Consider the following 21744-nt stretch of genomic DNA (forward strand, 5'->3'; position numbering starts at 1 on the left):
TCATATTTGTTTTTATCTGATATGTTTATCTAACTTTTGACATAAGAGAAATTATGTATTATTAAATTCAAAAACTGAATAACAACTAGGCAAAAAAAAAAACTTAAATAGAACAGGCTTTAGTCGAAAAAAAAAATAGAACAGGCTTTAGTCCAACAAAAAAATGGAACAGGTTAAACCTAGTTTCCAAAAGAAAGTAACATTAGAAATGTATCATTAGCATAAAAACTTAACAATTAGTAAAAAGTAAATCACACTATAATACTCTGGTGGTAGACTAAATTTCTTATTTAAAAGTTAAGAGACGTTCTTTATATTCCATGCATCCACCATCGGTATCACATCAATCTGGCTATGCTCAGATGCTCAAGCGTTCATCACGGCGATTCAATCGAACCGGAGACCGACAGAATTCTACGGCATCTTGTCGAACATCGCTTCGCTATCTTCCTCTTTTGTTTTCTGCAATTTTTCTTTTGTCTCTAGATCTTCAAATGGGCCTGCGGACTCTATAGCAAAAGCTCACCTTGTTGTCACAAACTAAGCCCGCTGGGCTATCTTTTCTTTAATGAAAATTCCTTAGTTGCTCAAAAAAAGAATCTTCCATTAATCATGCTCTTACTCTAGATTAAAAAAAAAGTAAAAAAGAACATCATCTCTTTACTTCCGTGTCATATTGTGTAACACATGTATCATCGATACATGATTCATGTGTTTTCATGCACTGTGTGCTGAAATAAAATTTTAAACTAATTTAGATTTAAAAATAAAATTATATTAATATTTTAGATTTTATATTTGCTTAAAAATCTTTTAATAAATACCTAATTTTATTTTATTTTATTAAAAATAGATATGCATATAATTAAAATTATAATCTTGGATATTTTTGGTTAAAATAAATTAAATAAAATTGTATAAATTAAGAAGATTTTTTTTTAGAAATAATCTTTTAATTATCAAAAAGTAAAACTAAATTAAATTTCAAAAAATTGTAAATATAAAAGGAATTGTTGGTACTATGATTAGAATTTTATAATTACAAAACTACATAAAAGTTTGGAAAACAATTTTGCAATAAGAAATTGCATCAAAATAGAATTAAGTAATATCTTCAAATTTGTAAAAAATATTTTTTTTATTTATATTTTATTAATTAAGGCGCAAGAAATCAACTTTGTTCAGAGTTCCTTCACTCTCATTCTAAAAAGCTTATCAAAAGTATAAATCAACTTTAAATGCAAATGTATAGTCACAAATAGTGTCAACATTAGCAATATCTAATCTTTTTATTTAAATTTTATGTCTATGAATGGGTATGTATATATTTGGAATTATTATTTGGATAGATTTTTTAATCTAAATTTATGTTAACATATATTAAATAAAATTGTATAAAATTAGAAGAAATGTTGTCACAAATAATTTTTAGTTATCAGAAAGTAAAACTAGATAGTATTCCAAAAACTTGCAAATATAAAAGGAAACTGATGGTAATATGATTATAATATAAAATTTTTTAAAACTACATATAAACTCAGAAAAAAATTCTAGTGATCAGAAATTTTATGATTATAAAAAGGAATTTTCAATGTTATATTTTTATATTTTAGTTTAGTAATGATATATGAATTATTAATATATTCAAAAAACTACCAAAATTATATATCAGCTTTAAAAGCAAATATCTAGTCAAAACTAACTTCAAGCCTTGTCATCATTTTTACAAAGACATATCATTATTTTCTAATGAAAATGAATGTGGTAAATGACACATAAACAAGCTTCAGAAACTTAAATTTCAAATAATATCAAGGGGATGAAAATGAATGCGATGCTGATATATAAACGGTTTTTTTTTTGTTTGTTAAGAATATGCATTTCATTACTAGAATGATCTGGATGTGTGTTACATAGTTTGCACTCTTCACGGGTGGATTGACTCATGATGAAACTAATGGTTTGCTAGAATTGGTTTCAACTTACGTTCTCTTCCTATCCACTACTTGGGGTTGCCACTTATGCATAGGAAGCTCAAGATTTCAGACTACATGCCACTTCTTGATAAACTCAGAGCTCAGTTCACATCTTGGACGTCTAGAGCTATTTCTTATACGGGCAGGTTGCAAATTATCAGATCAGTAATTTATGGCCTTCTGAACTTTTTGTTTTCGGTTTTCATCCTGCCCAAAGGCTGTCTCACCAAAATCCAGAACCTCTGCCCGTGTTTCCTATGGTCTGGGGACATAACCGAACACTTTGTACCAAGATTTCTTGGCAAGCAAATTGTCTACCTAAGGAAAAAGGTGGGCTTGGTCTGCGAAACCTTTCAATTTTGAACCACTCTCTCTCTGTTTGCGCCTAATCTGGATCCTATACTGTGGCTCCAACTCGTTATGGGCAGCTTGGGTCAAAGAAAACAGGATTCAAAACATAATCTTATTGGCCATTAACTCTTCCAGCCACACATCATGGAACTAGCGAGCTGTTCAGTCTCTCCGTCACTCGGTTTCAGATCTGTTAAAGAGCAAAGTGGGCAATGAATATATAATCAGCTTCTGGTATGATTCATGAACTTTGTTCGGGCTGCTGATTATTTTTTTTTTGGTCCATTAAGCTAGGAGTCCCACCTGATGCTATGGTCTCTTCTACAGTGAACATTGATGGCTGGAACCTGAGACCTACTCACTCTGAGAAGATGCTGGAATTTCAAATCCATTTATCAACTATCTGTCTTCCTACTCCCTCTGATCCTGATGATGGTTTTTTTTGGTGTGTGAATGATTGTGAGCTTGATTATTTCTCTACTAAAAACACATGGGAAGCTCTTCACCCAAGAGCTCATGTCCAATCTTGGACATCTAATTTGTTGTTTAAAGGAGTTATTCATCACCATGCTTTCCATTTTTTGGTCACTCATCTTGATAGGTCGCCTACGAGATCTCGCTTAGCAATGTGGGGAGTTATAAATCGCCCCTCTTGTTGCCTTTGTGACAAGGCGATAGGACACTGACCATCTCTTTCTTAGATGTGAAATCAGTCAATGCCTTTAGTTGTTAGTTGTCAGGCGCCTTGGATACAACAGCTTCACCTTCCACACATAGACTGCTCTATCATCCTGGTTGTCGAGACACACTAACATTTTGTCAGCCCTTCGCCTGTTAGTTTCCCAAGCTACAATTTAGATTATTTGGTCAGGACAACAGGCTCCACAACAGCTCTTCATAAACCCCGGCTGCTATGTTCAAGATGTTCGACAGACTTATCAAAGACTCTATCTTAGCAAGAGGAACCGTAAAGTCTTTGATGGTCTTCTCAACCGTTGGCTTGTACATGCTTAGTGTTTTCTTTTAAGATTCTAAGTCATTATTTTTGTTTCCTTATTTTGGGTTAGTTCCACATAAATTTATTTTTTTAAATAATATCTAGGGGATGAAAATGAATGTAACGATGATTACTGAAGCAAAGTTCTACAATTTAATACTTACGATTAATGTTTATTTATATGTTTCTTAGCCGTTTTATTAGACCGCATATTTTATATTTTCATTCTCATGTTGATGATTTTGTTTATGTCTTCATTTTTTTTTTGTAAAAAGGCTTTCTATTAAAATGCAAGTAGTACAACTATGACCAAGGCCATACAGTTTTAGAGTAGTAGAGATAAGGAAAAAGTTTAACCTACTGCTTGGAAGCATAAAAGTTTGAAATCAGTACCAGTGCTTAACAAAGCCAGATACTAAATAGAGAATTAGCAAAGAGTTTTGAAACTCAACCACTTGGAGAGTACAAGACGTAGCAGAGTTAGCCATGAGGCCCACGACCACCTCTATTACGACCATGATTGCCACGACTGCGGTTACCATGTCCACGAGCTACGGACTGCAGTTGCATCTCTTTAGCCTTTGTAGACGGTTTAACCGGCCTTTCCCGAAGAAACACTTTGCCTGAAGGAGACAAATATTCTTTTGGATCCAACTCATCAATGTCTTCATCATCCGAAGATTCTAAAGCACTAAATCGATTGGTGCGTAAATTAGAGCTTGATAAGCTCATGCGGATTGAATAATCAGCTGGAGCAGAATTGGTTGAGACAAGAATTGGAAGAAGATGGAGTCTCTTTTGAAGAAACCAAAGATGTGTGAGAGTTTTTTGTAGTATTACCTTGCTTTGTGTCCAACCTTGAGTTGTCCTCAGCGTTGGTGATCTGATCGTTAGGCATGTTGGTAGCTAGAGCCAAGATTGAATCGGAAATATCAGCCACATTTGGAGTTGGAGTGTGTGGGACAGTCACGCTCTTAACTGAATGGTTAGGACTAGGAACTCTTTCCTCTTTATCCCTGACCATATTATTTGCCTCATTTGCCATACAACTTGATTCAACATCTCCTGATATTACAGATGATGTCTTGGTGCTCTTAGTTGGATCAAGCAGCTGTCCCAATCAACGAGACGCTTTATGGCCCAGCTGACCACAGCTTGCACACTTCGAAGGCAGCCAAGAGTACACCACATCAACCATTGAGACAGATCCACTCTCATCCTCAATAGCTACTCTCTGAGCGAAAGGCTTATCTAACTTGACCTCAACCAGAATTTTTGCTTCTCCCATTAGTGTAGGATCAAGCCAGGGTTTGTATGTAAGCATTGGCTCTCCAATACCTGAAGCGATCCACTTGATTCCTTCAAAAGAGTAGAGGTGATTTGGTATGTTCTTGAGCGACAACCAAAGTGTAATAGTTTTGATTTCTGGCAAAGTAATTGTCTCAGCCGGAGACCAAGCAGAAACAAACATCAAGCAATCATCAATATGCCATATTCCTCTCTGGATAACGAACTTGCGAGTTGCATCATCCGGAATATGAAACAAGTATGAAGATTCTCCTAATTTTTTGGTGAAGATAGAACATTTTTTGCCCCATATTCTAGTTACCACAACATGAATCAAACCACCAGCAGGTGCAGAGCAACGATAAAACTGACCTACCACATATTCTTTTTGATTTTGAATACCTTGAAGAAGTACATGACTTGGGACAGTTACCTTAAGGGTTCCATCCTCCAAGTAGTCAGGAACAGTGACCCTGTTGAGATTGCACACTGATTTCATCTTTGCTGCCCATGGATATTCTTGTGAAGCAGCCTTGATAATGGGACTAGGTTCATTCTGTCACGCAGGAACAGAGGTACCACATGATGTTGGATGCTTCTTATTCCCCTGATTAGACAAACAAGCCCATTGAGATTCGTCTGAGAGGACTGGATGAGATGGACCCTTGCCCCTCTTGTCAGTTTCCATGGAGTCGAAAGCAGACATCTTGAGCGGAGTCGTCCAAGCCCCTAGAGATGGAGAAGGCGAGGATGTAGCTGGAGCATCAGCCATACCCTCACGAGCATCCTTAGGGTTTTGAACTGTCACTGGCGAGTGGTTCAGTGGCAAGGAAACCATGTCTTCGGAGGAAGTGATGATTTCCTCTCCTGATTCAGGAGCACAAGAGGATATCATTAACGGCTGCTGTACTTCCGCTTCCGGTTCAGGATTTGATTTCAGAGGAGAAAGAACAGACTGGGGAGATTGAGGAGATGAAGAGACGCTCACAGACCACTTATTTAGATATGGCCAGCGGGGATCTGTCCTTGGAGATGGAGGTGTTTTTTCAGAGGAGCCAGCACTGGATTCATAGAGATTAACATTTGCACACTGAGCAGTAGTGTAAGACGGATCCTTTAAATCCATGGAAAGAGAAAATGGGTGAAAGGTTAAGAGGGCTTAGGTCTCTTTGTCTGATTTCACTAGAACAGACGGCGGCGAAACCGCGACGGAGGCGGCAGCTTCGTCGAAAAAGGAACGGGGATGGAGATTAGGGTTTTGTCGCCTTGAGGGAGAGAGGAGAGGAGCGCGTGCAGCGCATGTTTTAACCCCTTGTTTATGTCTTCATACTGACAATATTTTCTTATTTTTGATAACATCTTTTGTATTTATCCTCTTGGAAGGAAACAATTTCACCCCATCTTTTTGATAAACATTAGTTGATATTCTGCACGCATGCGCGGAATGAGTTTTATACTAAATTTGTTCATTAAAAGGTTTTAATATTTTGCAACATTACAATCTTTATTGATTGTAAAATGACGAATACAAATGTTGGTCTCTTAAATGTATCATCGTTGTAGAATAGTTAACGTATTACAACTTATTTTTATTATTTTTAAGACTTCATATGCACAAAATGAATTAAGTTTGGCGACTGACACAAATCACCAAAACCATATAGCAACATTGATTGTAAAATGACAAAAGGAGATAAGATTGTTTTTTCTTGATTTTTAGTATTAATTCTCTGTATGTGATTTCATTTTATACCTATATAAAATTGGGTTTTTGTTCTCGTTTCTATTTCACTGATATGAGTTTTGTTTCTTTTTCTTAACTTATTATGTGAATTTCGATGAATTAAATAAGTGTTAGTTTAAAATGATGGACATCTGTAAAACTTAGTTCCACTCTAAATACATATGTAAGAATCAAAATTTTTAATAAAATCACCGGAAAACCGTATTCACAGAATAGTATTCAAAGATAATATAATCTGTTATAGAATATAAGTGCAAATTCGAAATATATGTATAGTATATATTAACCAGTTTGGTATAAAATCATCTAGAACATCAAAACAAATTGATTATTTTATTAACCTACGATTTGAGGATTATTATTTAAGAGTATACCAATAAATATATATATAATACTTTACCATTCTAGTATATGTAAACTATTGTATAGACTAAGAATTGTATTTTATTAAATGATAAACCAGAAAACTTATACTCCTTCCGTTTCGAATTATTTGTCGTTGTAGAGTAGAATTTTCGTTTCAAAATAAATGTCGTTTTCGGTTTTCAATGCAAAATTTATTCACAATGTTCTCTACTCTATTTTTCTATTGGTTGATATATGGTTAGGTGTATTGGTAATAGTGTTTTTATTTGAAAATATGTAAAATTAAATGTTTTCTTAATATGTGTGCATAAACCTAGAACGACAAGTAATATGAAACGGATGGAGTAAATAATTCAAATTTCTCATTCTTACACTGATAATAGCTAGATAGGATATTAAGGAAAAAATATATTAGATAAATGATCAGATCTCTTATTCTTTGAACAAACTCAAAAGTACGTAATTGAAATGTTGTTATGATATTTCATTGAAAAGTTTATTAGGAATAAAAATCAAGACTAAATTATTTAATCTGAACGAATATTTATATATATATATATATATAATATAGTCTTTCAATATTAAATATCACTTAGATTTGCAGAAATGTATTTATGAGTGTTAGGATCAAATAACATATTAGAAACCACATATTTAAAGAATAATTTGTATATATAACATATATATATATATATATAGTGCTTCCAATATTAAAATCACTTGGATTGAAGAAATGTATTTATGAATTTGTCAGGATCAAATAACATATTAGAAACCACACATTTAAAGAATAATTTGTATACATGAAAGTATATACATTTTAGTAAACACATAAATCAAAACCAATACATTTTGTTTATTTACAATCATGTTTTGATAAATAAATCAAAGTAACCATTTTATTTACTTTATATGGTATATAATTAAACTTTAGTGATATTGACATAGATATATGTAGTATATTTTTATATAAATATTTACTATTGACACTTCCTACTAATATGATTTTATTAACATTTGTATATTTATTGTAACAAAAATTTAAACCGTTAATCACAAAAAATTAATGTGAGATTTTTTCAATACAAATTTTGAAATTAACCTATATATATAATATGAATATCTATTAATGAAACTTCATATTCATACCATTTAAGATCATTTGTATCTTATTTGAACAAAAAAATAAATAAACCACCGATCACAAATTTTTTAATGTGAGACTTTTATTATCTTTAGTTGTTTTAAAAAATTCAAAATATCACATACAAGAAAAAATTCTAATTTTTATATATTTTATATGGTTATTTAATTTAATTTAATAATATTAAATGAATCAGGAAAATGATAAAAAAAATGTTGTCAAATATATGATCTATAATTATTAATTAATATATATATATATATATATATGTTAATCATATTAGGTAATTCTGTAACTTTTGTGTAAGGAAATATTTGAGAATATTCTTTTGTACACTAGTTATTTAAGGAAATAATTAATAATACAGTAGTTTATGTTAATCATATAATAAAAAAATAATATATATTTATATGGACTAACTTATTTTTCTACTGATTCAACGAATTATTATAGTGATGATAAGTAGTTAGGAAAACATATATCTTGAAATGTTCTATAATTAATATACAGAGGATGTTGACAGGCCCAACTTGTTATTATCTGTGGGCCTTATGCAATGGTTTTAGGTTTGCAAATAATAACTAGAACTTCCAAAAGAAAAAAACTCAATTTTAAAAAGCACTAAAAATATATAATATGAAGCTTATGAAGATGGTTTTTGAGACCTCGTACAAATGCACCCTTATGCCATAACTAGACCTGCATGTAGGGAATATATGTATCCAAAAAATATATAATATTAAGCTTATCATGGTTACATCTTCAAACAGATCTTTTTTCTTACGGCAGTTGCATTAATAAAAAGATGATTAGCTTGCAACGAAGACATCCGAACTACCTTAAATGGAAAGAATACACAGAATACCGTGGATCTTGTGGAATTAATTTTTGGACTTAAAAAGTCTTTGGGATACCCACGATTATCAAAAAAAAAATGAAGGCACAAAGAGCATGTTCTTCAATCAGTTCCTAAATTGATATTTTTGCTAAGCCATATTTTACTGTACAAACTACTTTCATACTTGCAATTATGTTTCCTCGAAGTAGACATTTGGTGGTGTAGACATTAGTATGAAAGTTACATATAGAAATCAATTTTCTAACACACTTATCTAACTACCATACTCTGCAAGTTTTGCTTAAAGTGATCTACATAAGAAGTATATGTGGTAAATTTGAAAATAACGGTTCGAATCCTTCATCTTAATATGTATGTTGGTACCCACACCTATTTTTTGTTAGTTTATATTCATTTTGCTAACTTATAGAATAAAGATGCCAAGACATTTGAAATCAGCGGTTTGAATCCTTCATCTTAATCTTAATTCAACTAGGATGAATCCATGTCCTCTCTTTTTTTCATTTTCAATACCATCACTGCAGCCATTCAACTGTTGAAGCCATTCAACTACTCGAGTGTACCCCGTCTAAGAGAGTCTCATGTGCAAATCAGTTAATATATTCATATACAACATTTACTATCATAATGTCATAATGTATGCACATACAAGATGATTTCCGGTTAACCCCCACCCCCCCCCCCCCCCCCCCCAATACCAGTACATTACAAAACCGACCCAACAAGTCACAAGCGGATACATATGGTGCATGATTACGATGATATATACACTATATACACATCTGGACGCACAAACTTTTAAGTACGGTCATGGAGCTGAATGTGAATAATTATAAGTACGAGTCTGAAAAGACAAAGTGTTGAGAGAGGTAAGATCAGAGTCGTCTGAATCACAATAAACCACAGAAGGGCTGGGGTGATTATGTCTCCCTTCGTAAGTTGTCAACACATATTCAGGATTGCTCGTATCTCTCTCGATCTTCTTCTTCACGATGCAATTGGGGTTCGAACACTTGTGATAATGCCTGTTTCAAATAATTAACACAAATCACTTAGTAAACTCTGTCAGATTCTATATGGTTTGTAGTATAATGGTTTGATTATAATCAGTTATATATAATAGATAGTGTGGTCCAATAATAATAGAACCAGTGTTAGCTTACAATATCGTCGTTTATATGTCCACTTGAAATCAATGGTAACATACAACAAAGAACTTAAGTATGATATTCCCATGTGTTAATTGTTATAAGCTTAAATAACAACTTGTGAGGAGTGGACATAAAACTGGAGCATATGAACAATTGTTTAGTAAACAGAATAATAAGTCCTTGAAAAGTTAATTAATTTGTACATTCAGTAGGTGTTAATTAATGTATTATATTATGAAACCCTTATATTATATGCCCTACACTTGTTGAATATTTAGAACACATGGTCCACATGAATATATAAAACCAACACACACCGAGATACATTATATATATGCTGATTGTGTATATTATCTACATGTTGGCTTTTATACACATAAACATACATATAGAAACATGCATTTTGGACACGAAACATCTCCTCCGAAGAAGGAACACTAACAATATTATAGTTTATACATTACCTAAACATGTAAAGTATTAGAGAAACCTTATTAGTCGAAACTCATAAAGGGGTTGTATTCTTAATTATTAATATAATGATTACTAGATTATGATCCGCGCTTCCATTTTACGATGAAATTTTTTTACTAATAACTTAACAAATATTTTGGTAACTTTTAAAGAGTGTATTTAAAATATTTTTGCATTTAAATCAGTGTTTCTAAATTCAACCCGATTGTGATTATACCGGTTAATCCGGAGATCTAACAATTCAATTTAGGTTTTTAAAATATTCATATTAACAAAAATCACTAAAATTCGAGACTAACCGATTGAACTAATGGATGACCAATATGTAATCTAATTTGATTTAAATTGTAATAGCTTCATAATTTGTAATCTTATAATCCAAATTTTAAAGTTCATTATTTTGCAATTTATGAAATTATGATGTTTCTACAAAATTTTAAAGAGAAAATGATAGATATAAAATATTAAGATTAATTATTGTATTGTTTGGAAACATTGATAGTAGTATAAAATATATTGTTTGGAAATATTGATAGTAGTAAGAAATAAGTATATTGTTTGGAAACATGGATAGTAATATAAAGAAAGGAACATTAATGATTTAATGTAGGTTTAACTATAAAGTATAAAGGTGTATTTAATTTAAAAACTTACAAAATAAATGTTAGGTCCAACAGAATGCTTCTGTTTTAATAAGATAGATTGAAAAACTATCATATTTATATAATCGAATTTTGTAGGTAAACAAGCTCACACAAACTGTTGTGTGATTTCTGCAATGAGTAAATGTGTAACACAGAAAACTGAAACTACTAGAGTTTGGTTTTATTTTACTTTTTACTAGACCGATGAACAAGGTTTTGTCTGATTTTTGACATACTGTGGTGGCTTAGTGCAAAAAGAGCAGTAATTTAACTTGTAAAACTCATGCCTCCACCATGTAAACAAGTTGCCTATTTGACACTTAACTAATACACACTTTAAGAGATGCATACTTCCTTAATTATCAAGTGGACATATTTCATTGCGATACTCAAACCAACACAAACTATAGTTTTTAGCAAAACAAAAAACACAAGCTATATAGCATAAGGAATATGCAACTCCTATTATTAAAAAAAGCGCCTATTATTCAAGTTGTCATAAACTTTAAATGTAAGCATCTACGAGTCGATAAATCGCAACTATAAAAATAATTATGCATCCTAACGAAGTTAGAATCAATGATTTACCTCGGAAATGGACTGCCCCTTATAGGTTTCTTGCCGTATTTCCTCCATTTATATCCGTCATCCAAAGCAACTTCTTCAATGGATTTCGTTTTAAACACGTGAATAATCTGATTATCTTTGTGTCTCTTCCTCTTCTTGATCTCAGTTTTGTCCTCTCTAAATAAAGTTATTACAGTTTTAAAATTTTCACTGTTATCATATATGGTAATTAAGCTGTATGATAGAAAATTTTGACTTACATTTGAAGGCTCATAGGTGAGGTGACTAGGTTTGTTTGAAGAGGGCTTGTGATCTCTGTAGCCAGTAATTTCTCACATGAATTCCAACTCAAGGTGGGTGAGTGATCCTCGAGGCTGATTTGTTCCATGATCATCTGAAAAGCATCATCATAATCATCCGATGCGAAAGTTTCAGGGAAATCTATGAAACTAGGGTTAGGGTTTGAAGGGTAGTTCATTTTCTTTTTCGAGAATGTTGTTTAGTGTTTTTGGCGTTGTTGAACTAGGAGGAGGGATGTTGTTAAGCAGATATATACTGTTTATATATACATAAAAATCAAAAGGAAAGAAATCAAATACTCCTTGATTCAACTAGGAAATAATATAACATCACCAAGTGTCTTTGCATTTAAATAAGTGATAAAATAATATTTATGGCTACTATCATGCCTAGATTCAACGAAGCTTCTTGAATGGAATTGCTAAAACGACAAGTGACTTTATTTATTAGTATTATTATATATTACTATTTCACATCTTAAAGGTTTTTCAGATTTTCTCTGAAGTTTGTCCAATCAAACCTCGAGTATACGGTCACGGGTCCCTTGACAATAATGTTACACTAATTAAGCACTTTTGATAAAAGCTAGATCCTGAGTGGATTTAGCTAGCAAGCGAACCAGTAGAAGATGGTTTCAAAATCTTTTGAAATCGAAATCTTTTGTGTAGCTTTAATCCAAGCCTTTTGATTAGGGATTAAACCTGATATATTATTAAGGAGTCTTTTTCTATATATTTTTTGGGGGATTCTTAGATAGAATTTGCTTGTATATATGCAGCTTTAGATTCAGGATATTCTTGTATCTCCTTGCTATTTCATCTGAAATAAATTCACATTCTTGAAAAAATGGTTTCAAAATCTTACAAAAACCTAGCTCTGGTTAACAATATTAATGATTTTAAGCTTTTACCTGTTTTTCTACAATACCACGTACTTATATGGGAAAATTGCCTATAGAGAACAAAAAAACAAGGGTGTTGTCCCTTTGGTATAAATCTTTTTTTGTCCAATTTTTCTCTTTTTTATCCTTTGTATTTCTGAAAACTAATGAAATAAATACTTTTGTGAATCAAAAAAAAAAAATATAAAGAATTAATAAAACACCTATATACACATGCTGGTATTTTTATTTTTTTCAAAAAGTTGATAAATAAAAATTTGAAAATACGTTCTACTAAAGGTAGAATGTGCCTTCTACGGAAAATGGTATAGTAGAAAGCGATTTCTAAAATAAACACGTTCATCTACTATTTTTAGAACGTACATTCTACTATTTACTAGTTTTCTAAGAAAGTGGAATGCGCATTCTACTAATCCTAAAGCTATATACTTTTCGTCCGGAAGCATTTTCTACTTTTATTAAGTCTTCTAAATTTCGCAGAATGTGTTTTCTAAAATGTACTCTTCCGTCTACTAAAAGTAGAAAGCGTGTTCTAGATTTTTGTCAATGTTCTAAACTTTTAGAAGGTGCCTTCTACGGATAAGATACATGATTTTTGCGAAAATTAATGAAAAATTCAGTTAAGGAAATATTCTAAAAATCTCCTAAAAATATTCTAACTTCCTAAAACGTGTTATTTTCGATTTTACTTGTCAAAAACTTTTAAAAAATGATTATACCTTGTCTTCTTCATTAATCTATGAGTTTTCCATAGTTTTTCTTTTGATTTTTTTTCACAAACTCTTATTCTCTATGATACATATCTATACAACATGTGGTGTTTTGAAATTAGGTGCAATTTTTTGTAAAGTTTAATTTTTATTTTATAAAGTTTACAAATTTTATTTTTATTAAAGTTTTATTAAAAAAAATTTTAAAATTTTTATTTTTATTAAAAAGTTCGATAAAATTCAAAAGGTTACAAACATTTTAAATTTTTATAAAAATAAAACTTTGTAAAAATTTTTCTTTATAAAGTTAGTTTAAAGCTTTTATTAAAAAAATTAGTAAAGTTCTATTTTTATTTTTATAAAGTTTAAAATTTTTATTTAATTAAAGTTTTATTAAAAACATTTTAAACTTTTTATAAAAATAAAACTTTGTAAAATGTTTTTTAATAAGTTTATTTAATGTTTTATTAGAAAATTGTAAATTATTTTTATTTTTACAAGGTTTATTTTTATTAAAAAAATTAAAAGTTTTATTTTATTTTCCCTTTTTAAGACGTTTTTAATTAAATCTTTTAAAAATTCTTTTAGTTTCTTGTGTTTAATAAAAACTTTAAACAAAATTTATAAAATTTGTAAACTTTATAAAAATAAAAATAAAACTTTACAAAAAGTTTTTAATAAAAGTTTAAACAAACTTTAGAAAAATACATTTTAATTTTTTTTAATTAAAAATTTTGATAAAATTAAAAAGTTTACAAACATTTTAAACTTCTTATAAAAATAAAACTTTGTAAACTGTTTTTTATTAAAAATTGTAAATTATTTTTATTATTATTTTATTAAGTTTTAAAAAGTTTATTTTATTAAAAAAATAATTTTTTTTTTAATTTTCCCTTTTTAGACGTTTTTAATTATTATTATTTTAAGTTATATTAGTTTAATGTGTTTAATTAGATTAATCAAGGGTTAGTTTTGGGATTATGAAAAAAATTATACTAAAAGGACAACTAAATGATGGTTTTATACTATAAGAACAACCATGCTGAATTTTTGTTCCGTTTTGGCAATTTTCCCTACTTATATCGTAATATAATGTTGTCGATCGGTACACAGAAAAAGCGTAATATTGATTAATCATGAAAGTGGTCAAATGTTTAAATACAGTTTCAATGGCACTATGTCTATGAGTATTCATGCTACATGAATCGAATGGCAGGAAGTACAGTTTTGGTAGTTGACAATTTGTTTATAATCATGGATCTGTATGCTGCAAATGATTATTCCGAAAGAATAGATCAGATCACGAATATCTTCAAAATATTTGGATATCCAGTCTGTGTCCATTTACTTATGAGTCTTTTGAACATTGGCTTAATCAAACGAGTGACAACCGTTTTAGTATTATAAGATGAAATATGTAACATTTGAAAGAGATATTTTACGGATCTTATGCTTCTAGGACAAGTAGTTCCATTGTTATTTTATTTCTAAAAGTAATACTCATTGCCTTATAGGGCACTGCAAGTAGTCTTTAAAAGAAAAGAACTATGGTCAAACACCCACCTTTGCATGCGTCGCCAAATTAATATATAAACAAGCACCTATCACATTTTATGAAATTTAATAAAATTGTTACCAACTTACCATCACTGATAGTTTTCTTCTTTTCGAGCCAGTGGTTAATTAAATTAACTCTTTAACAAAATTCTAAACTATTCTTAAAAGCCTGTAAACATGTAAAGTGCGACTTTTCTGTATAGCTATGTAGGACGCGCACCTTATGTTACCAATATTTTGAATTTATAATACAAAACTTTAGAATTATAAAGTTTCGAATATTCTAGCAACCAATGTCGAGATGTAATAGTTGCTATAATATCTTATTGCATGGTGATATTTTAAGTTTATATAACTTGCTGGTTACTTCTTAGCCTCTAACTTTAATAAGGTCGGAGGCAATGACGTCAGGGAGATGACGTCGACCAGCTTACGTCATTTTCCGTTTGCTGATTGCCGTGGAGCCGAACTAATTAATTTTAGAGTGATTTACATTGCAGGTCACATTTGGAGTTATTATAACATAATCAGTCACTTTATGCTTCTAAAGTACTTTTGTGTGAGAAAAAGACAACCAAACCCTCAGCTTATTATAATACATAACAAATCAAACCAATTTTGATTTATTGCCGTGTCTATTTTTATTGCCAGGATTTCAAAATTCACAAGTCAAAGTTTAACTCTTTCTTTTAATTACAACCACACAAATATAAAATTGCTTTTTACTTTCTTTATCTTCTTGTATCTTTTTACTTCCTCCATTTTTTTTGACCATAAGCCATGGCTCCGAGCCTCGGACGAATTGATGTCATACGCCATGGCTCCGACTAATTCTACCATGAACGACAAAAAGAAGTGTGGCGTCTCTCCCATAACAAGCAGCCAAACCTTAAAGTGAGTTCCAATTCAGATTTTCTTTAAATCTGCTGATCTTTGTTTGCATAACAATAAACCTCCTCCTTTCGTTGCCGTTGTCCAATTAGTGCAGTGGCCTACTGATAGCAACGAGACGGTGGATTTGAGCCAAGGTTAATAAAGGTTACTCAAGGGTTTTCCAGCATCTTGCATTCTTGCTCGTTTTATGTTTTATGTGAGTAACAGTTTGGAACTTGGGTACTTTTGTCTCTCTTTTTTTGTAGATTAATTGTTTCTGATTATTGAAAATTTTCTCTTGGCAGGAAGGGGTAAGGATGTTGGTGAAGATTTAGTGTAGTTCCATATTATTTTCATGAAGCTATGTTGTACACATGTACACCAAATGACTACTGAATTTTTATGTTAACCTCTATGAGGTGCTATCCACGTGTACACTAACATTTTGAGACAGACAAAATTCTTATATCTACATGTTTTGGATGGAGTTTTATTCGGATAAAATGTGATGGTTTAGAGTTTTTTCTTTTTTGTCCAGTAAACAAGTTTTATTAATTCATAAGAAAAAGTTTCAAAAACTTCACACACAATATCATTGATGAATCATCTGCTTTTATACACAAATTCTTAAATGCATTATTCGTCATCTAGGTATATTATAAAGAGTGTACATGTGGATATTGCATATTCCTGTACATGTGATACAAATTTTCCTTTTTCTAGGATGATACTTTTCTCCAAGAATGAGAAAAATGACAGTTAAAACCTAGTTAAAGTGGATATTTGTCACAAATTTAGATGTGGACAGCGGATATGTACGTGTACATGTGGACAACGGATATGTACGTGTACATGTGGACAGCGGATATCTACGGAGTACAGACACATGTGGATACAAAGAATGCGTACATGTGGATACTTGTGATGTACATAAATTGAAAACTGAAAATGGGAGAAAGTCATGTAATACAGAAATATAAAACTGTTGATACACAATATTCTTAACCAAAGTTACTCTGAATGATAGCCTGAAACGGCCAAAAGTTATAATGCATAAATAATTTGAGAAATCCAAAACAAGTTGAATTTGACATTTTCTCTATTGTAACTGTATTTTCTCTGCTGTAACTGTGAAAACAAGTTGAGTAACAACAAACAAAGCATAGGAAAGAAAAAATACAAGGTGAGTCAAACAAAGAAAAAAGATCACACCTTTAAATCCTCGATGAAACCTGTCAAAATGCAGGCTCACACCACAAAAGAAGCTCAATTACTAACTCATTGCTCTTGGAAGGGATTTTAGTGTCTTCCAATATGTGGGAACCGAGTTTAGAATAAGCCGTTCCTAAGCCGAACTTAGATTTCTTGCCTTCTTCTTTGACTTTAAGAAGATTCCAATTCCATGAAACTTCTAAGCTAGTCTCATAACACCTGCCACAAAACAAGCAATCTCATGATATAATCGAGATAGACAAGCACAAAACCAATCAACCATTAAATTGAATTGTTTACTGATATAAGAGATTTTCTTGCACCACCGGAGTGCTGTGTTAAATATCAGTCAATGAAACTGAACCGGAGCCGTGCACCACCACCAACGACACCGTCCACACCGAAGCCGTTAGCCGCAAACACCGGAAGTGAAGCATCTGTTCTTGAGTTCGAGAATTACTACCGTTAGCCGAACCAATTTTTTTTAGCAACAGCCAAACCAGTGATTATCTTTTATATTTATCCTAGATTCTTCATCGGCATATCTACCTGTTTTTACACACAATAGAAATAAATTAAGAATTGAAAGGTAGATAGAAAAATTCAGAAAAAAAAATTGACAGATATCTTGGTACGTACTTGCAGCCGAGCTCATGTCCACTGAGTATTATTATTTCAAAAGCAAATCAGCTTCACGTTCTGAACTTTGAATCTTCTCCGGACCGCTTGAACTTCTTGTTTCCGACTTCTCAAAAAAAACAGTCTTTTCAAATTTTCTTGCTTAAACAAAAATCAATTACAAAGTTTTCTTCAATTATATGGAGAAAATCCAAACCGAAGAAAAAAGTAAATCTGGAAATAAATGATGAAGACGAAGCTTAAGTCAAATTATACTTTCTAGATATATGATAGAAAGAAGAAGGGTAATAAGGAAATTTTATATGTGGACAGCTGTGTAAAGAACAAGAAAAGGTGTGAGAAAGTGTCTGAGTAGTTTAATGTGACTTAGAATGTTATTTATTTTGAGAAAGTGACCTTGAATGTAATAATTTCTTAATTTTAAGCAAAATCAATATTATAATTATATTATGTCGTTGGTAGGCGGAGTGGAGAAGGCACATGACTGATCAAAGATGCTCGTGATTGCCACGCGGGTAACTTTTCATTTTTGAAGGACCTACTTTAGAGCATATTCCATGTTTCTTGATCTTGCGAGAAATTTACAAGCGTGAAAGATTTGGCTGCTTTTATTTTAATGTTTTTTTTTTGATAAAAACTTCTATTTTAAAGTTATAAGTACTTAAACCTTTTGATCAAGTCTTATCACCTCATCCATCAAATATGGTTGAATACGTTATCTCTATGTTACTTAAGCTGTTTATTTCTCTTTTTGAGTTGTGTTAATTGTTTTTCAAATTTTAACAAAAGTTGTCGAGGAAACAAGCAGTAGAAAGAAATAGAACGACTATAATGAACAAAAATGGAAAACGAGACAATCAGTAGTCAAAACACCGATAGTAATTAAAATGAGAGTAAGAACCTGGGAATAAAGATGAAAGAGAAATGTTTGGACAACGTTTCTGTAAATCTTTATTTCTGATAATCAATGGTGCATGTATTCTTCAAAAAAAAAATGATGCATGTAAAAAGAATGTAAAAGAATGTAAAAAGACCAAAAGTTATTTATTTGGTTATTTATATCACTAAGTATATTTATCTTTTTGGTTGCTTATTTAGAACATGTTATATGATTGAACATGTTTGAGATAGAGTTGTAGAATGATGGATGTTTGATCAGGACTACTTCAAAATACAAAATTTTATTTAATTACTTTTTAATTTCTAAATTAATAAATATTTTTTTCTATAGTTAAAAATTTTCAAATTAGTAATATATGGATGTTCATATCTTTATATTAATAAAATACTAAATCTTTAAGTTGGAACCATCAAAATAAATATTTCAATGTCCAAGATTCTACTATATTCACAAAAGAATTATGTTTTTCTCTGTGAAAACACACTCCTATTATTTTTGGTATAGAAAGTCATTCATCTTTAAACACATGAAAGATCAAATAATATCATAATGTAAACTGTATAATGTAAGAATACTTCAAGTAACTTAGTTAAATAAACATTTTATCGAGGAAATATTTATAATATAAAATAGAGCCCGTTAAAACTTTAGTATTTGTAATGTTTGTTACGCCGCCTAAATCAATACTTCATTTTGGAATGCAGTGCATGCAATTTCTATTTAGTGTTGCCTTCACAAAAGAAAACAAAATATGTATTTACAAGATTTTTTTCTAAAACATTAGGTAGTTTTACTTGAATTTATTTTTATCCGTAACTTTTAAACTTAAAGTTATATTTTAAATAATGTAATTTTAAACTGATTTTAAAAAATAATTTTTAATTTTATTTGTTTATAAATTGTATAAGTGATAATAAAACAAAATAAACAAAAAAAAATTACAATTGAAATAACCATACAAACAATAAAAACTAACTACACCAGATTAAAATCAAATTAGAATTTTAAGAAAAAATATCATAAAAAATTAATATTATGCAAAATCAAGTATATACAGTTCAATAACTCACAAAACAAAATTTAATATTATGCAAAATCAAGTATATACAGTTCAATAACTCACAAGTAACATGCTTGACTAAAATAATATAGTATGAAACTAAATTAAAAAATATTAATAATTATTACAACTTAGGTTTTACGAAAATGTTATACCAGTATATATGCGGGTGAATCACCTAGTGGAGAAATGAAGAGAAGGTTAACAATTTCACATTAGCGCACGGGGGGTGTAGTTTCATTCTGCACCTTAAAAACTATGGTTATTATATAAGTCTGATCTTGATAAAAACCAACTAACTATACATAAAAGAACATTTATTTTTGTTTGTTAACAAAGCTGTATATCAGGTTTGATACTGGAGGACCACAAAAGAAAAAAAAGGAGGAAGGTTAACAATTCTTTGTGTGTTTGAAAGTTGAGAATTCACTATCTGGGCGTTGCTACTCGCTACAATACGAATATTTCACAGTGCTTTCATTCACTGTTACAATAAAATATCTACTTTTACATGATTGAAAGATCAGTATAGCATCCGTTACGAGAGTTTTGTAAAGAAAAATGTGATGCCATATTGAATATCTCCATAAATAAACGATTGTTGCCTTGTTGGTCTCGCATGTTGGACATAGTCACGTTGACTCATTCGCTATAAATTTCAAATCTCCGAGAAGAGCTGTGCCTAGTAGACAGCATGTCATCTGAAGAAACTTCTCGGTTAATATGGTGGACAAAACCAAAATCAATTTTTTTCTTTTACTTAATTGTATTAATTTAGGCTTGCTTATATTTGAGGTAAAAATCTAATATTCTACGTACTAGAAACCAAAGTCATATACATTGTAACTGAATTAGTTATGAATTTCATTTGGTTCATATATCATGTTATATTAAACTCACATACATGTGACTATTCAATAAATTCAAATTTGTTGTATTGAGAAAATGTTGTGATTTTTTATGAGAAATTATATGTAACTTCCTGACCATCATCAGATTCTCACACCTCTCTCGGGCTATGGAGCCATCATAATTAACGGCTGTTGTGTTAATTTTATAGATCTCAAAAAAATTATTTACTGGTTTTGTAATCATATTTTTAGTGTTTTTTCTCACTCAAACGATATCGAAAAATAATTTTCAATATCGAAAAATAATAAGGATAAATAATTCTTAGCTTTAAAATTTTACTTGGACAAGTTATCAAAAAGATAAATATATTTTAGTGATATAGTTATAAGTAAAATCAATTTTTAAGACTTTCCACAAACTCCACCATATTACAAATATCAGAATGTTACATTTTATTATTGTTGTTCCTCATTGAGCTCAACCCGTACGTTGATATCAAATTCCTCATATCAGTCGATGAATCTAGTCCGTCCAGAGATGCCATGGGATATCCACGTCCAGTTCAGTTTGTCCAAGTGGATATTTTATCATATGGACTTTGATGGTTCAAACTCAAATAAAACTACGACCAATTATGACCAAACACAAATATAACCATGATCAAGTGGTTAGAAAAAGAAAAAAAAGAAACATGATCAAGTGGTTTGTCCCCGGGTCCAATAATATATTAGAGGTGTCAAATGAGGTGTCTATATCTAAATAGATCGTCGATGTCCAAACGGTCACATGATGACTTTCCTCCGGATCAATTTTGACTTCAGATTTTAAGTTATTTGTGATGCCCACTGCTTCAATGGCGTAATTTTCTTTTCATCCCAAACAAAATCGGACTTGCCAAAAAAAAATCGGACTTGCCCATTTAGCGCGCTTCGTATATAGATTTGTCTATAATCAGTACACTGTGTTTTGAACCTGGATCCACAACCGATCTATTCCACATCTCTAGCACTGTCAATTCAACAAGTGTTTGCTTGAATGTGCTTTCTAGCTAATCTTCTATAGCTAGTTATCAAACTTGTAAAAAAATAGTTAAAACCAACGTTGAATTGACCTAATGGTAAAAAAGTTACAGCTGTAATTTCCGATATCCGAGTTCAAGTCACGTTAGGAGGAACTATT

The 21744-nt window shown here is 30.8% G+C and overlaps 2 protein-coding genes and 2 long non-coding RNA genes across 5 annotated transcripts; 1 reads left to right on the top strand and 3 right to left on the bottom strand.

The window, feature by feature from the left end:
- Window positions 1-4154: 4154 nt before the first annotated feature.
- Window positions 4155-5737, bottom strand: LOC130511304 (uncharacterized). The gene is made up of 3 exons (XM_057008224.1): window positions 5261-5737; window positions 5045-5167; window positions 4155-4825 (listed from the first exon to the last, which is right to left on the bottom strand). Exons 1-3 carry the CDS (start codon window positions 5735-5737, stop codon window positions 4445-4447), a joined length of 981 nt encoding a protein of 326 aa, XP_056864204.1. The 3' UTR covers window positions 4155-4444.
- A 3674-nt stretch (window positions 5738-9411) lies between these two features.
- Window positions 9412-12056, bottom strand: LOC108853271 (probable WRKY transcription factor 59). The gene is made up of 3 exons (XM_018626704.2): window positions 11821-12056; window positions 11582-11737; window positions 9412-9749 (listed from the first exon to the last, which is right to left on the bottom strand). The coding sequence occupies exons 1-3, from the start codon at window positions 12036-12038 to the stop codon at window positions 9533-9535; spliced, it is 591 nt and encodes a 196-aa protein (XP_018482206.2). The 5' UTR covers window positions 12039-12056; the 3' UTR covers window positions 9412-9532.
- Window positions 12057-15506: 3450 nt separating this feature from the next.
- Window positions 15507-16388, top strand: LOC130510777 (uncharacterized). Its single transcript, XR_008944528.1, has 3 exons — window positions 15507-15922; window positions 16012-16118; window positions 16207-16388. It is a non-coding gene; the product is annotated as an uncharacterized LOC130510777 (long non-coding RNA).
- Window positions 16389-16865: 477 nt separating this feature from the next.
- LOC130510445 (uncharacterized) lies at window positions 16866-18013 on the bottom strand. Of its 2 annotated transcripts, XR_008944086.1 has the most exons (3): window positions 17753-17990; window positions 17414-17662; window positions 16866-17332 (listed from the first exon to the last, which is right to left on the bottom strand). It is a non-coding gene; the product is annotated as an uncharacterized LOC130510445 (long non-coding RNA). The 2 variants fall into 2 exon arrangements; XR_008944085.1 differs by having other exon boundaries at window positions 16866-17662; window positions 17753-18013.
- Window positions 18014-21744: the final 3731 nt, after the last annotated feature.

Source organism: Raphanus sativus, chromosome 4 (assembly GCF_000801105.2).
Source record: "Raphanus sativus cultivar WK10039 chromosome 4, ASM80110v3, whole genome shotgun sequence".
Taxonomy (NCBI): Eukaryota; Viridiplantae; Streptophyta; class Magnoliopsida; order Brassicales; family Brassicaceae; genus Raphanus; species Raphanus sativus.